The sequence below is a fragment of the Trachypithecus francoisi genome, unplaced genomic scaffold (assembly GCF_009764315.1).
Source record: "Trachypithecus francoisi isolate TF-2019V2 unplaced genomic scaffold, Tfra_2.0 Contig01585, whole genome shotgun sequence".
In the NCBI taxonomy this organism is placed as follows: Eukaryota; Metazoa; Chordata; class Mammalia; order Primates; family Cercopithecidae; genus Trachypithecus; species Trachypithecus francoisi.
In genome coordinates this window covers 6,323,953-6,336,935 of record NW_022681444.1, presented here as the reverse complement: position 1 = coordinate 6,336,935, position 12,983 = coordinate 6,323,953, and the positions used below count along the sequence as shown (strand labels likewise).

Below are 12,983 nucleotides of genomic sequence, written 5' to 3'. Positions count from 1 at the left end.
CCAGCTGCACCCACTTCAAACCTGACCTCCCAGGTCTCAGAGCTGCTGCTACGAGCAGATCCAGGACTTCAGTCCATACTGAGTTTGATTTGTAAATGGGGAGAAAACTCCTGTACCCAGCGCACGGCCTGTTGCCCCAGACTCGGCCCTGCCACAAATGTGGCTTTAGTTTTCCAAAGGACACCTCTTCACCCACCTCCTGAGGCTCATACCTGGTAGAGTTCCTCCTTGGTCACATAGGGCTTTCCCTCTGAGCTGAGGGCCCGGAAGGCGCTCTCGATCTCCTCGCTGGACTTGACGTTCTCGGTTTCACGGCTGATCATGAAAGCCATGTATTCTTGCAGGGAGACGTGGCCATCTCTAGGAGGGGAGGAGCAAGAGCCTGAGCAGGGAGGGCAGGTGGGTGCTCAGGGTGGAGGCTCACAGCACCCGGCCTAAGGTTTACCTGTTGGGATCCACCGTGTCCAGGATTGCCTCGAACTCAGGGTCAGGTTCCCCTTCCTCCACCATGGGCAGATCATAGCCCAGGGAGCGCAGGCAAGATTTGAACTCCTGATGGTTCAGCCTGCCAGACTTGTCCTTGTCAAAGTGTCTGCAGCACAAAACCGAGGGCAGCTCAGCACGCAGCCTGCTGCCGAACACCCCCCACCCAGCCAGGGCGAGTAGGGCTGAACTCACTTAAACATCATGCTGAATTCTTTGAGGGCCTCCTCAGTCACACCTGTTGTATTCCTGGAAGAAACACAGAAATTAGGGAGCAGACTCTCCACATAGCAGGTGACCGTGTCTTTTCCTCCCTGGGCTCCAGGCTGAGCCTGGCCCACAGCCCTCCCGGGTACCTGGCCTGGATCTGCTGCTCCAGGTTGTGCTGCATGCGCATGCCCAGCTGGTCCAGCTGGTCCCACTGCTGGGCCAGGCCCACGGTGCTGTGCTCCGTGTACTTGTTGTCCAGGATGAGGGCCTCCTCCATGGCGGCCCCCAGGTCCTCAATCTTTTTGAGCTGACTTCTCATGGCTCGGATTTCCTGGTGCTTGCGCTGCAGGAGAGGGGAGCACAGATGCTCAGACAGGGGCCCTCAGCTCAGTCACCAGCCCAGGAGCCACTTACTGCCTTCTGGTTCCGGCTCCAGGCCTGGCCTGAGACCTCTTAAAACAAGAACATTTTAGAATAGGAATAGTGGGATGGGGTGAAGCTGAAGAAATCCCAACCACCTCAGCAGGAGGGGAGACTTTCAATGTGAGGGTGGGCAGTGCACACTGAGGCTAAGTGCAGTGAGGACTCCAGGAAGCAACGGCCAAAGATTTTTATTTTTAATTTTGTTTTGAGATGGAGTCTCACTCTGTCACCTAGGCTAGAGTGCAGTGGTGCCATCTCAGCTCACTGCAACCTCCCAGGTCCAAGTGATTCTCCTGCCTCAGTCTCCTGAGTAGCTGGAATTACAGGCGCCCACCACCACACCCACCTAATTTTTGTATTTTTAGTAGAAGTGAAGTTTCACTACATTGACCAGGCTGGTCTTGAACTCCTAGGCTCAAGTGATCCGCCTGTCTTGGCCTCCCAAAGTTCTGGGATTATAGGCATGAGCCACTGCACCCAGCCTTATTTTTCAGACAAGGTCTTGCTACAGTACCCGTGCTGGACTTTGGGCAGGTGTGGGCCACCGTGCCCAAAGACTTAATTTTTTTTCAGATGGAGTTTCGGTTGGAGTGCAATGGCCTGATCTCAGGTCACTGCAACCTCTGCATCCCAGAATCAAGTGATTCTCTTACCTTAGCCTCCCGAGTAGCTGGGATTACAGGTGCCTGCCACCACACCCAGCTAATATTTTGTATTTTCAGTAGAGATGGGGTTTCACCATGTTGGCCAAGCTGGTCTCGAACTCCTGACTTCAAGCAATCCACCCGCCTCAGCTTCCCAAAGTGCTGGGATTACAGGGGTGAGTCACCACACCCAGCCCCAGACTTTCTTTTTTTTTTTTTTTTTTGAGACGGAGTCTCGCTCTGTCGCCCAGGCTGGAGTGCAGTGGCCGGATCTCAGCTCACTGCAAGTTCCGCCTCCCGGGTTTTACGCCATTCTCCTGCCTCAGCCTCCCGAGTAGCTGGGACTACAGGCGCCCGCCACCTCGCCCAGCTAGTTTTTTGTATTTTTTAGTAGAGACGAGGTTTCACCGTGTTCGCCAGGATGGTCTCGATCTCCTGACCTCGTGATCCGCCCGTCTCGGCCTCCCAAAGTGCTGGGATTACAGGCTTGAGCCACCGCGCCCGGCCCCATCCCCAGACTTTCTTTAAAGTGAAGAGCCCTCGGTAGGGAGTGGTGGCTCACACCTATAATCCCAGCACTTTGGGAGGCCGAGGCAGACAGATCACCGGAGATCGGGAGTTGGATGGCAACTCCATCCTGGCCAATATGGCAAAACACTGTCTCTACTAAAAACATAAAAATTAGGCCAGGTGTGGCTCAAGCTTAATAATTCCAGCACTTTGGGAAGCTGAGGCGGATAGATCACCTGAGGTCAGGAGTTCCAGACCAGTCTGCCTGGCCAACATGATGAAACCCTGTCTCTACAAAAAATACAAAAACGACCCAGGTGTGGTGGTGGGCGCCTGTAATCCCAGCTACTTGGGAGGTTGAGGCAGGAGGATCACTTGAACCCAGGAGGTGGAGGCTGCAATGAGCCAAGACCATGCCCACTGCACTCCAGCCTGGGCAACAAGAGTGAAACTCCATCTCAAAAGATAATTAAAAAGAAAAATTGGCCGGGCGCGGTGGCTCAAGCCTGTAATCCACACTTGGGAGGCCGAGACGGGCGGATCACGAGTCAGGAGATCGATACCATCCTGGCTAATACGGTGAAACCCCGTCTCTACTAAAAATACAAAAAACTAGCCGGGCGACGAGGCGGGCGCCTGTAGTCCCAGCTACTCGGGAGGCTGAGGCAGGAGAATGGCGTAACCCGGGAGGCGGAGCTTGCAGTGAGCTGAGATCCGGCCACTGCACTCCAGCCTGGGTGGCAGAGCAAGACTCCATCTCAAAAAAAAAAAAAAAAAAAAAGAAAAATTTGCCGGGCGTGGTGGCACATCTGTAGTCCAGCTGTTTGGGAGAGACTGAGGCAGGAGAATCAGGAGGTGGAGGTTGCAGTGAGTCAAGATCGCACCACTGCACTCCAGCCTGGGCGGCAGAATGAGACTCCATGAAGAAAGAAAAAAGAAAAGAAAAGAAAAAGAGAGAGAGAGTGAAGAGCCCTAGACTGCTTTAGGCCAAGGGAAAAGAGAACAATAACACATCTGGTTCCTGACTTTAAACCAGGAAGGGAAGGGGTAGCCTGGGGGGTGGCTGGATGAGGGGTCTCTGCTGGGCCACAGCCCCATGGGCACTTACTTTGGTAGCTTCAAGCTGGGATTCGAGGGTCCCCGACTCTTCCACCATGCAGGACCTAGACACAGAAGGACAGTAAGGAAAAGGGCCTGCTCCCAGCTGGCCGAGAGCTCAGAATGAACCTTCTCTGAGAGCAGTGCCTGGCAACCTCACATTCCTTTTAAGGGAACTCAACCTAACTGCAATTGGCCATCTTTACCTAATGGGCCCCAGGAATCCAGGGAGGGCAGGGAGCATTTCTCCCGTTTTAGAGATGGGAAGCTGCTATGTTGGCGTGGGCTAGGGCTGAGCCCACTCGTCTTGCTCCCAGGGCCAGGATGACTCAGGAATGGAGTTTAAATTCCCCCATGGGTGCAGGGCAGCCGCAAGCCTGTCTGAGCATCCTCTCTGCAGCCATGGAGGGGATGGGACACCCTGACACCTGACAGATGGGAGACCTCAGGGCAGAGGGGAGGCTGAGAACCTGACAGCCTCCCCACAGAAACCCTGGAGTGTCCTGGCAAGGTTCCTGAGAAGGGAGCCCCATTCTAGGGGGAATGAGAGCACGACCCTGCAGACAAAGGACACAAGTGGAGTGCTGGGAGATCACGACCAACTGTGCCAAAAGGAGGGATGGCTGTGACTAAGCCCCAGATCCCGGTTTCATCCTCTAGACACAGCCAGGGAGGCAGCCTCCTCTCTAGGATCAAGTTCTGAGAGCAGATGGGCTTTGGGGAACCTCCTTCCCAAGAGAACACAGTGCCAGGTCACAGAGGCTACCAGTAAACAAAGACGACAAACAAGTTAGGGACATGCAGGGACGGATTCACACGGGGTGTATGGCCTTGGTGGGGTTTTAGCCCAAGCTCCCCTGTACCCACATTCGCCCCAGCCTACCCTTTTAAAACCCAGCGAGCCAGGGTTAGCTCTGCAATCTCCCCAAGTTCAAAGTGCTCTAGCAAGGCAAGGCACCAGGCTTCCTCCTACCCCAGCAGGTCAGACTCACAGTCACGCCATGTCCCCCCGGGGAAAATGCCCCCCAGGACCTGGGGGCAGGAGGCTGGGTGCCGGTGCAGTGGGAGGACAGACCCCTCCTTCCCAAGCGGCCGAGGGCGGCAGGTTAGTCAGGGTGGAGCCGCCTGGGGATGTCAAGAGTGCATCAGTAAAGCCACAGTGAGGTAAGAGGAGAAATAAGGAGAAAAACCTTCCAGACAGATCATCCCCAACTTCATACTGATAGACACGAATGACCCGACGATATGCTATGCTAGTCAAAGAAAAGAAACCAAATGAATACACCAAAGGGAGAGGAGGCAAGAGCACACTGCAACAGACACACACAAGGCCCAAGCTGGCAGGGCGCAGGCAAGGGCAACCTGGTGCCCGGCGGGTACCTGGAGGCAGCAGGCCCAATGGCTCACCCCAGGCAGCTCACACTAGGAATGGGCAAGAAGGGCAGGGCTTGGGAGGAGCCATAAGGTGAGGGAAGCGTGGCACCTCATGTCCTCATGGAGACAAGAACAAGACCAGCAGACACAGCCATGGGGCAGGGAGGGGAGTCAGGTGGCCAGGGTGTCCTACGGGCACAGGCCGGAAACTGCGATCCCTACGTCCCCAGCTGCTCTGCCATCAGAATGTGTGGCCCGGCTGGAGGCGTCTATTTTTCCCCTGGCCGCCTATACAGGCTTGATAGGCCTGTGTGCTGAGCCTCAGAAGTGCAGGCTAAGCCACTCCAGTCCCACCAGCCCTGGCTTTCACAGAGGGCTTGGCAGATCACAAAGGTGACCCGCCCAGGGAGAGGCCCCAGGCCGAGCAGAGAAGCCCCCGCCGGGACTGGGTGGGACAGCTCTGCTCCTCCCTGGGGCTCCTCCCACATCCTGTCTATCACATCAGAACGGGGGCATTTTTGCCTTCTATTAGGGCGGACAGTTCTTACCCTCCCTGACCCCAGGAAAGTAAAATGGCAGCCTCAGCTACTTGGGAGGTGTCAGTGCCCAGCCCTTCTCAGCTGTGAACTTACTGTACCCTGCCTGAGCCCCCACCATTGCCATCTGCTTCATGCCCACTGACCACTGTTGGACACGCTGTGGAAACAGCGGTGAGAGCCCAACAGAGCCCGGTGGCTGGACAGGCGCGGGGGTTCTCAGGGCCCCTGGACTCCAGCTCTGGCCTTCGTGCTTCATCACCTTCCCTACCCAAAGTGAGCCCTGGGAATTGCTCAGTGAGGCAAGGGTAGCTCCCCCTGGCTTGAAGGCTCTATCGGGGACCCAGACCATGGGCTATGGGGCAAGAAACACGCTCCTCGTCAGGTGACGGGCAAGGCGGGAGGGTAAGTGCAGCCTGCCCTGGGCAGGAAGGCCCATTCCGGGATCCTCCACAAGCCAGGCTACAGGACAAGGGCAGAGGGGCAAGCGCACGAGACCCCACACGACAAGCCCGGAGAAGGAAGAAAACAATATTAACCCATCGAGGAGGTATGTCCTGTGGAGAGCAGATCCAAGCAGCCAGGAGACAAGGTGGTATCCGGACAACAGCAGCAATCGAGAGGTGGGGGACAGAGAGAAGACAAAAGAAAGGAAGGAAAACAAAAGCAAGAACATCAGTACTCAATGCATAGACCCTGCACCGTCTGTCGCCAAGTCACTGCTGGGGCTGACCACACACCCTGCGTGGTGGCCCCACTCAGTCCAGGAGCTCCAGCAACTTGGTCTCTGAGACATGAAGCACTGGGAGGCTGCTCTACCTATGCTCCCACTCCCGGCTCCAAACATGACCAGGCATTGCCAGCCCAGCTTTATTCCCAGGCTGCCTCTGGTTTTACACAAAGCACCCCCACCTCCTTGGGGCTGGAGGCTCCCCAGGGCTTAAGCACAGCAGGGACATGCTGCTGCCCCTGGCCCCAGAGGGCTGGCACCTGGTCTCTTGGATCCACTGGTGGAAGGCATTGGCGTGCTGGGCAAACTCCTGGCGCAGCTTGTCGTTCTCCTCCTGCCGCCGCTGTTCCTTCTGCAGCTCCAGCTCCCTCTCCTGAGGGCCAAAGAGGGGCAGAAGCTAGGTACTGCTGTGGCAGTGACACCAGCCCCTCCTTCACAGATGGGCTCAGGATGGAGGTGGCCTCCCTGCAAGGAACCTCCCCAAAGATGAGAGGGGAAGGAGGCTGGGAGACATGAGGCCGGCTCAGAGCACTTGGTAGTTCTTTCTCTGTTCCCACCCCCCAGGTGCTTCAGGAAGAGGTGGACCTGGCAGGGAGGCAACTGGTCGGTCAAGCAGGGAGTTGCTGGACTGTCAGAAATGGAAACTTCTGGCCGGGCGCGGTGGCTCAAGCCTGTAATCCCAGCACTTTGGGAGGCCGAGATGGGCGGATCACGAGGTCAGGAGATCAAGACCATCCTGGCTAACACGGTGAAACCCCGTCTCTACTAAAAAATAAAAAAAAACTAGCCGGGCGAGGTGGCGGGCGCCTGTAGTCCCAGCTACTCGGGAGGCTGAGGCAGGAGAATGGCATAAACCCGGGAGGCGGCACTTGCAGTGAGTCAAGATCTGGCCACTGCACTCCAGCCTTTGAGACTCCCGTCTCAAAAAAAAAAGAAATGGAAATTGGAAACTTCTGGCTGGGTACAGTGGCTCACACCTGTAATCCCAGCACTTTGGGAGGCCCCGGCAGGAGGACTGCTTGAGGCCAGAAGTTCAAGACCAGCCTGGGCAACATAGCAACACCCTGTCTACAAAAATTAAAATAATTAGCCAGGCGTGGTGGCATGTGCTTGTAGTCCCAGTTATTTAAGAGGCTCAGGAAAGAGGACCACCTGAGCCTGGGAGGTTGAGGCTACAGGGAGCCATGTTGGCATCACTGCACTGCAGTCTAGGTGACAGAGACCCTGTCTCAAGAAAACAAAAAGAAATGGAAACTTCTGATAAAACCATGCTCCTTCCTCCTGCCCTGTCCTGTCGTTACTCAGTAAGTGTGGGCTCTGAGCAGGGCCCAGCAAGGGCTCTGGGAGGCCAGGCAGCTCCTGAGGGCAGCGGGAGGTGTACCTTGATGATTTTCTGTAGGTTCCTCCAGGTCTCCTCCAGGGCCTCCATGGTGAACCAGGTGTAGGGATTGGAGGCTACACGGAAGCTCTTGATCTGGCGGTCCAGCTCGGCCAACTGATTGAAGTCGGCCTGGGCAGAACTGAGGGAGGAGCGGAAGGCGTCGTGGGCCTCACGCAAAGCTTTGATTTCTTCCAAGGAGTTGCAGCGCACAGGGTCTGTTAAGTCCTCCTCTGCATTTTCAAACCAGCTGTTGAAGGCAGAAGCCTTTTTGGCAAAGGTCAGGAAGAGGTCCTCCACCTGGAAGCAGAAGTGACCGAGTTAGCGGAGTCGCCAGGGCTGGACATGCTGACCCAGTGAAGGAGGTGGGGTGCGGGGTGGCTCCTGGGAATCAGAGGTGCACACAGCCTGTTGGGAGCTTAGCTCCCCTCTGCTCCTGTCTGCTGCTCCCCCTTCTTCAAGTCTTCACCAGCCTTTTTTCCCCTTCCTACCCTTTGCCCTTGTCTTCAGTCTGTCCTGCGTGCTTCTGAATGGCGATCTCACATGGCCCTCTCATTTACCTTGGTTTTAATTGACGCCACACCCATGTTTGAAAGCTCTGCACTGAGCTCACAGCTTCCTCACGGGGGAGTGGCAAGAGTTGGGCAGACAGAAGGTGGGCTTCCTTCCCTGAGCTGTGGGCCAGCTAAGCTTCACGCGGCCCCATCCTCACCTTGCGGAAGTGACTCTGAGCCTCCAGAAGCTTCTTTTTGCGGGTGGCTGAGTTGGCCAGAAGCTGGCTCCACCTCTTCATGAGGGAGGCGTGCCGGGCCTCGATGGCCTTGGACTGAACATGCTTGGCGGCGAGAAGTTGATCTTTGAGGGCAGTGATGTTGGCAATGCCTTCCTGCTGGAAGGCCTGCAGGCCAGCATCAAAAGTTTCCTGAGCAAGGAGTGACAAGCCAATTTGTGGTGACTCCACAGGACCGGAACTAGCTCTTCCTAAGTGCCTCGACTCCGATGGCGCCAGCATGTCCTCCAGATGCCCAGGCCAAACGGTCTGCCTGGACACTGCTGATACTTCGTCACACATGCCCCCTTTCCTGCTCTCCTTCAGCCCGCAGATCACTGCGGCAGCCTCCTCCCACCTCCCTGACCCCAGCCTTCAGCTCTTCTGCCCCAGGGATCCCTGCCAGCTCTGCCTAGAACACTCCCCCTGCCTCTCTCCCTGACCGCTTTCACCCCTCACGATTTCGCTTAGCAGGGCTTGCCCCTTCAACCCTCGCCTGCTGAGAACTGAGTGCCCCTGCAGTGCCCACCCCGTCAGCACCCAGCAGGCTGCTGCAGAGACGCCTGGTTCTGTGTTTGCTTCCCCAGTTAGTCTGGAAGCTCTCTGAGGACCAGGGCAGGATCTTTATCCTGCTGATCCCCAGGGGCTAACAGAAGATAGTTAAATGCGTCAGTGAAAGACGTCACCAGTCATCTCGCAGGAGATGCTATTTGCACACATTTCAACCAATGAAGGGGCAGGGCAGACCTGTTTGGTGAGGAGCGTCTGCACAGAAGACAGGTCTCGGCCATAGTCATCTGTCTTCAAGCTGTTCTCCTTTTCACCTAGAAAACCAAGTGTGGAAAATATACCGCCCTCCTCAGTGGAGTGAGATGGATTACAAAAGAAAAAAACCAAAACCCAGACAAACTATTTTTTGTGTACACATAAATTCCAATATTCCTAACCGCAGCCTCAGAACCCACATTAGCGGGCCCCTCCCTGCACCCAGGCCTGGCCTCCATCTGTGCCATGAGGAGCTCCTTGCAGCCTGTCCTCTAGTTCACTCGCTATTACTACAACCCAGGACTACCCAGGACACGGGGACCCCGATATCAGGACCCAGTTTCCCCTCACCCAGGAGCTGGGTGGTGCCCGACCAGGGCAGCTAGTGGTGCCTTTGCTGTGCCCACTTTGTTCATGTCATGACATCACATTATGCCATCTCTGCTTGCAGCAGCATTTACAGGCTTTTATTAACCCTGGTGCCAGCCCAGCTCCGGCAGCTCTAGCCTCAGGACACTGTCTCCTCCTAGCTGGCAGTCAGTGGTCTACCCTGGTAGTAGGTTCTCTGCCATGCCCACAATTGATCAGTTTCTTCTCTGAAGAAGAAAACCAATGACGTGGAAGGAGACAAAGGGCAGCTCTGGGAAGGCTCTTCTGGGCCTTTCCGACAGTGCTCACCGATCCAAGACTCCACCACATCCGCCTTCCAGTTGAACTGAAGGAAGGCTGAGTTCTCATCCAGCTTCGCCTTCCTCTGGGCTGCAGCTTTCTCCAGGTCTGACACTTTCCCATTCAGGCCCTTCATCTTTGAAGATATGTTCTCCTCATGGTGATTGTTCTAGGCCATGGAGAGAGGCACACACTGATCAGCCTCACCTGCTGTGGTTACCTGACTATGCCCTCCCTGGAAAGGCTCTAAACTTCTATAAAATGGGCCACTTGCTCCCCTGTCCACTGCTGGGTAAACAATGATAGGTGAGGCTTTTGTAAGAGCAACACGGTCAAAGGCTTCAGATGAATACACTGTACTGGCAATTCTACTTTTAGGAATTCTTTTTTTGTTTCTTGACACGGAGTTTCACTCTGTCGCCCAGGCTGGAGTGCAGTGACGTGATCTCGGCTCACTGCAACCTCCGCCTCCCGGGTTCAAGAGATTCTCCTGCCTCAGCCTCCCGAGTAGCTGGGACTACAGAACACCACCATGCCCAGCTAATTTTTTATTTTTAGTAGAGATGGGGTTTCACCATGTTGCCCAGGCCGATCTCGAACTCCTGACCTCAGGTGATCTGCCCACCTCGGCCTCCCAAAGTGCTGGGATTACAGGTGTGAGCCACAGTGCCCAGCCAGTCCTAGGAATTAATTCTAAAGAAATATGGGCCAGGCACAGTGGCTAACACCTGTAATCCTAGCACTCTGGGAGACTGAGGTACGCAGATCACTTGAGGCCAGGAGTTCAAGACCAGCCTGGCCAATATGGTGAAACCCTGTCTCTTCTAAAAAATACAAAAAAAAAAAGAAAAAAAGAAAAAAAGAAAAAGAAGGGCAGGTATGGTGGCACGTATCTGTAATTCCAGCGACCCAGAGGCTGAGGGATAAGAACTGCTTGAACCTGGGAGGCGGAGACTGCAGTGAGCCGAGACTATGCCACTGCACCCAGCCTGGGCAACAGAGCAAGACTGTTTCAAACAAAAAAAAAAGGAATGGGCTGAAATTTGAAGTTGCGATGATATATTCACTAGTATTATTTTTGATAGAAAAAAATTGAATATTATCACTTAAAATACTACACATATAGGGCTGGGCGCAGTGGCTCACTCCTGTGATCTCAGCACGAGGCGAGAGAATCGCTTGAGCCCAGGAGTTGGAGACCAGCCTGGGCAACACAGTGAGACCCAATCTAAAAAAAAAAAAAAAAAGGCCGGGCGCGGTGGCTCAAGCCTGTAATCCCAGCACTTTGGGAGGCCGAGACGGGCGGATCACGAGGTCAGGAGATCGAGACCATCCTGGCTAACACCGTGAAACCCTGTCTCTACTAAAAAATACAAAAAACTAGCCGGGCGACGTGGCGGGCGCCTGTAGTCCCAGCTACTCGGGAGGCTGAGGCAGGAGAATGGCTTAAACCCAGGAGGCGGAGCTTGCAGTGAGCTGAGATCCGGCCACTGCACTCCAGCCTGGGCGGCAGAGCGAGACTCCGTCTCAAATAAAAAATAAAAAATAAATAAAAAAAAATAAAAATAAAAAAAAAAAGAAAGAAAGAAAGAAAAGAAAAGAAGCCAGGTGTGGTGGCACCCACCTGTGGTCCCAGCTAACTAGGGAGGCTCAGGTGGGAGAACTGCTGAAACCTGGGAAGCAGAGGCTGCAGTGAGCCACGATCACATCATTACACTCCAGCCTGGGTGACAAGAGCTCTCGAGACTCCATCTCAGAAAATAAAAATAAAAAAATTGGTTGGGTGAGGTAGCTCACACCTGTAATCTCAGCACTTTGAGAGGCCGAGGCAGGCGAATTATGAGATCAGGAATTCGAGACCAGCCTAACCAACATGGTGAAACTCTGTCCCTAATAAAAATACAAAAATTAGCCGGGAGTGGTGGCACGTGCCTGTAACCCCAGCTACTCAGGAAGCTGAGGCAGGAGTCACTTGAACCCAGGAGGTGGCAGTGGCAGTGAGGCGAGATTGCACCAGTGCACTCCAGCCTGGGCGACAGAGTGAGACTGTCTAAAATAAATAAATAAATAAATAAAATTAAAAAAAAAATACTACAAGTCACATTGAATTTAAAGAGAAATTCTTTAACACCTGTGAAAAGAGGAAAAAGAAAAAGAAAAAAGAATTGAAAGAGAAATTCAAGGAGGAAACAGGCTATTGCTGAGGACAAAGCAGCTGGCTTGCTGGCCAGGCACGGTGGCTCACACCTGTAATCCCAGCACTTTGGGAGGCCGAGGTGGACAGATCACCTGAGGTCGGGAGTTTGAGACCAGCCTGACCAACATGGAGAAACTCCGTCTCTACTAAAAATACAAAATTAGCCGGGCGTGGTGGCACATGCCTGTAATCCCAGCTACTAGGGAGGCGGAGGTAGGAGAATCGCTTGAACCTAGGAGGCGGAGGTTGTGGTGAGCCAAGATTGCGCCACTGCACTCTAGCCTGGGCTACAAGAGCAAAACTCCGTCTCAAAAAAAAAAGCAGCCGGCTCATTGCTAGAAGGCTGAAGGCCACTCACACCGGTGATCTCCTAGCTTGAAGAACAGGGAATGTTGTCTGGGTGTGTGTTGGGGGGTTAAGTGTGCAGGAGCCATGTCTACATCTATACATGTATCTGAAATTAGTTTCGTGCTAGTTTATTTGCAGATCAGAGCAAGGAAAAAAAGCTCTCCAGTGAAATGGATTTTAGCTACATTGTTGCTGCCTATGGATCAAACCCTAATGTCAAGGCCATGACTGCTGAGTGCAACCTCTGTGATGAGAAATCTTTCTCATGATGTGTGACAGAAGACCAAAGCTGTTAAAACCTCTGTCCTTGGCCCGATGTGGTGGCTCATGCCTGTAATCCAAGCACTTTGGGAGGCTGACGCAGGTGGATCACAAGGTCAGGAGATCGAGACCATCCTGGGTAACACAGTGAAACCCCATCTCTACTAAAAACACACAAAAAATTAGCCGGGTGTGGTGGCAGGTGCCTGCAGTCCCAGCTACTTGGGAGGCTGGGGCAGGAGAATGGCGTGAACCCAGGAGGCGGAGCTTGCAGTGAGCTGAGATCCTGCCACTGCACTCCAGCCTGGGCTACTCAGCAAGACTCCGTCTCAAAAAAACAAAAACAAAACAAAAACACCTCTGTCTTGAGGCACTCCAGGTACGCCACTGCATCTGAGTGACTGCTGGTGAATTCCAGACCCATGGATGCACAGCCTTCAGTCTAGAGCTTCCATGTGGGAGGGATGTGGCTTCACTGTTGCTGGGAAAGCACCAAGTCCCTTTATTTTGTTTTCTCCCAAAAGGGCCGTGAATGTAAGTAGATTCATTTCTAAAATGCCCTGTACAGGCTCCAGGTTTTTGATAATT

The 12,983-nt window shown here is 54.1% G+C and overlaps 1 protein-coding gene across 8 annotated transcripts in view; it reads right to left on the bottom strand.

Moving 5' to 3' along the window:
- SPTAN1 (spectrin alpha, non-erythrocytic 1) overlaps positions 1-12,983 on the bottom strand; it is an 86,280-nt gene that overhangs the window by 481 nt on the left and 72,816 nt on the right. For 4 of the 8 annotated variants that reach the window (XM_033192870.1, XM_033192864.1, XM_033192876.1 and 1 more), the window contains 11 exons: positions 9,599-9,758; positions 8,903-8,979; positions 8,099-8,308; positions 7,390-7,686; positions 6,269-6,381; positions 5,818-5,835; positions 3,379-3,433; positions 840-1,036; positions 679-732; positions 446-592; positions 213-360 (listed from right to left, as the gene is read on the bottom strand). In XM_033192870.1, coding sequence (XP_033048761.1) covers positions 213-360; positions 446-592; positions 679-732; positions 840-1,036; positions 3,379-3,433; positions 5,818-5,835; positions 6,269-6,381; positions 7,390-7,686; positions 8,099-8,308; positions 8,903-8,979; positions 9,599-9,758 — 1,476 coding nt within the window. Of the gene's footprint in view, positions 1-212; positions 361-445; positions 593-678; positions 733-839; positions 1,037-3,378; positions 3,434-4,558; positions 4,622-5,817; positions 5,836-6,268; positions 6,382-7,389; positions 7,687-8,098; positions 8,309-8,902; positions 8,980-9,598; positions 9,759-12,983 lie in introns of all 8 variants that reach the window. The other 4 variants (XM_033192843.1, XM_033192849.1, XM_033192855.1 and 1 more) reach the window with 2 other exon arrangements.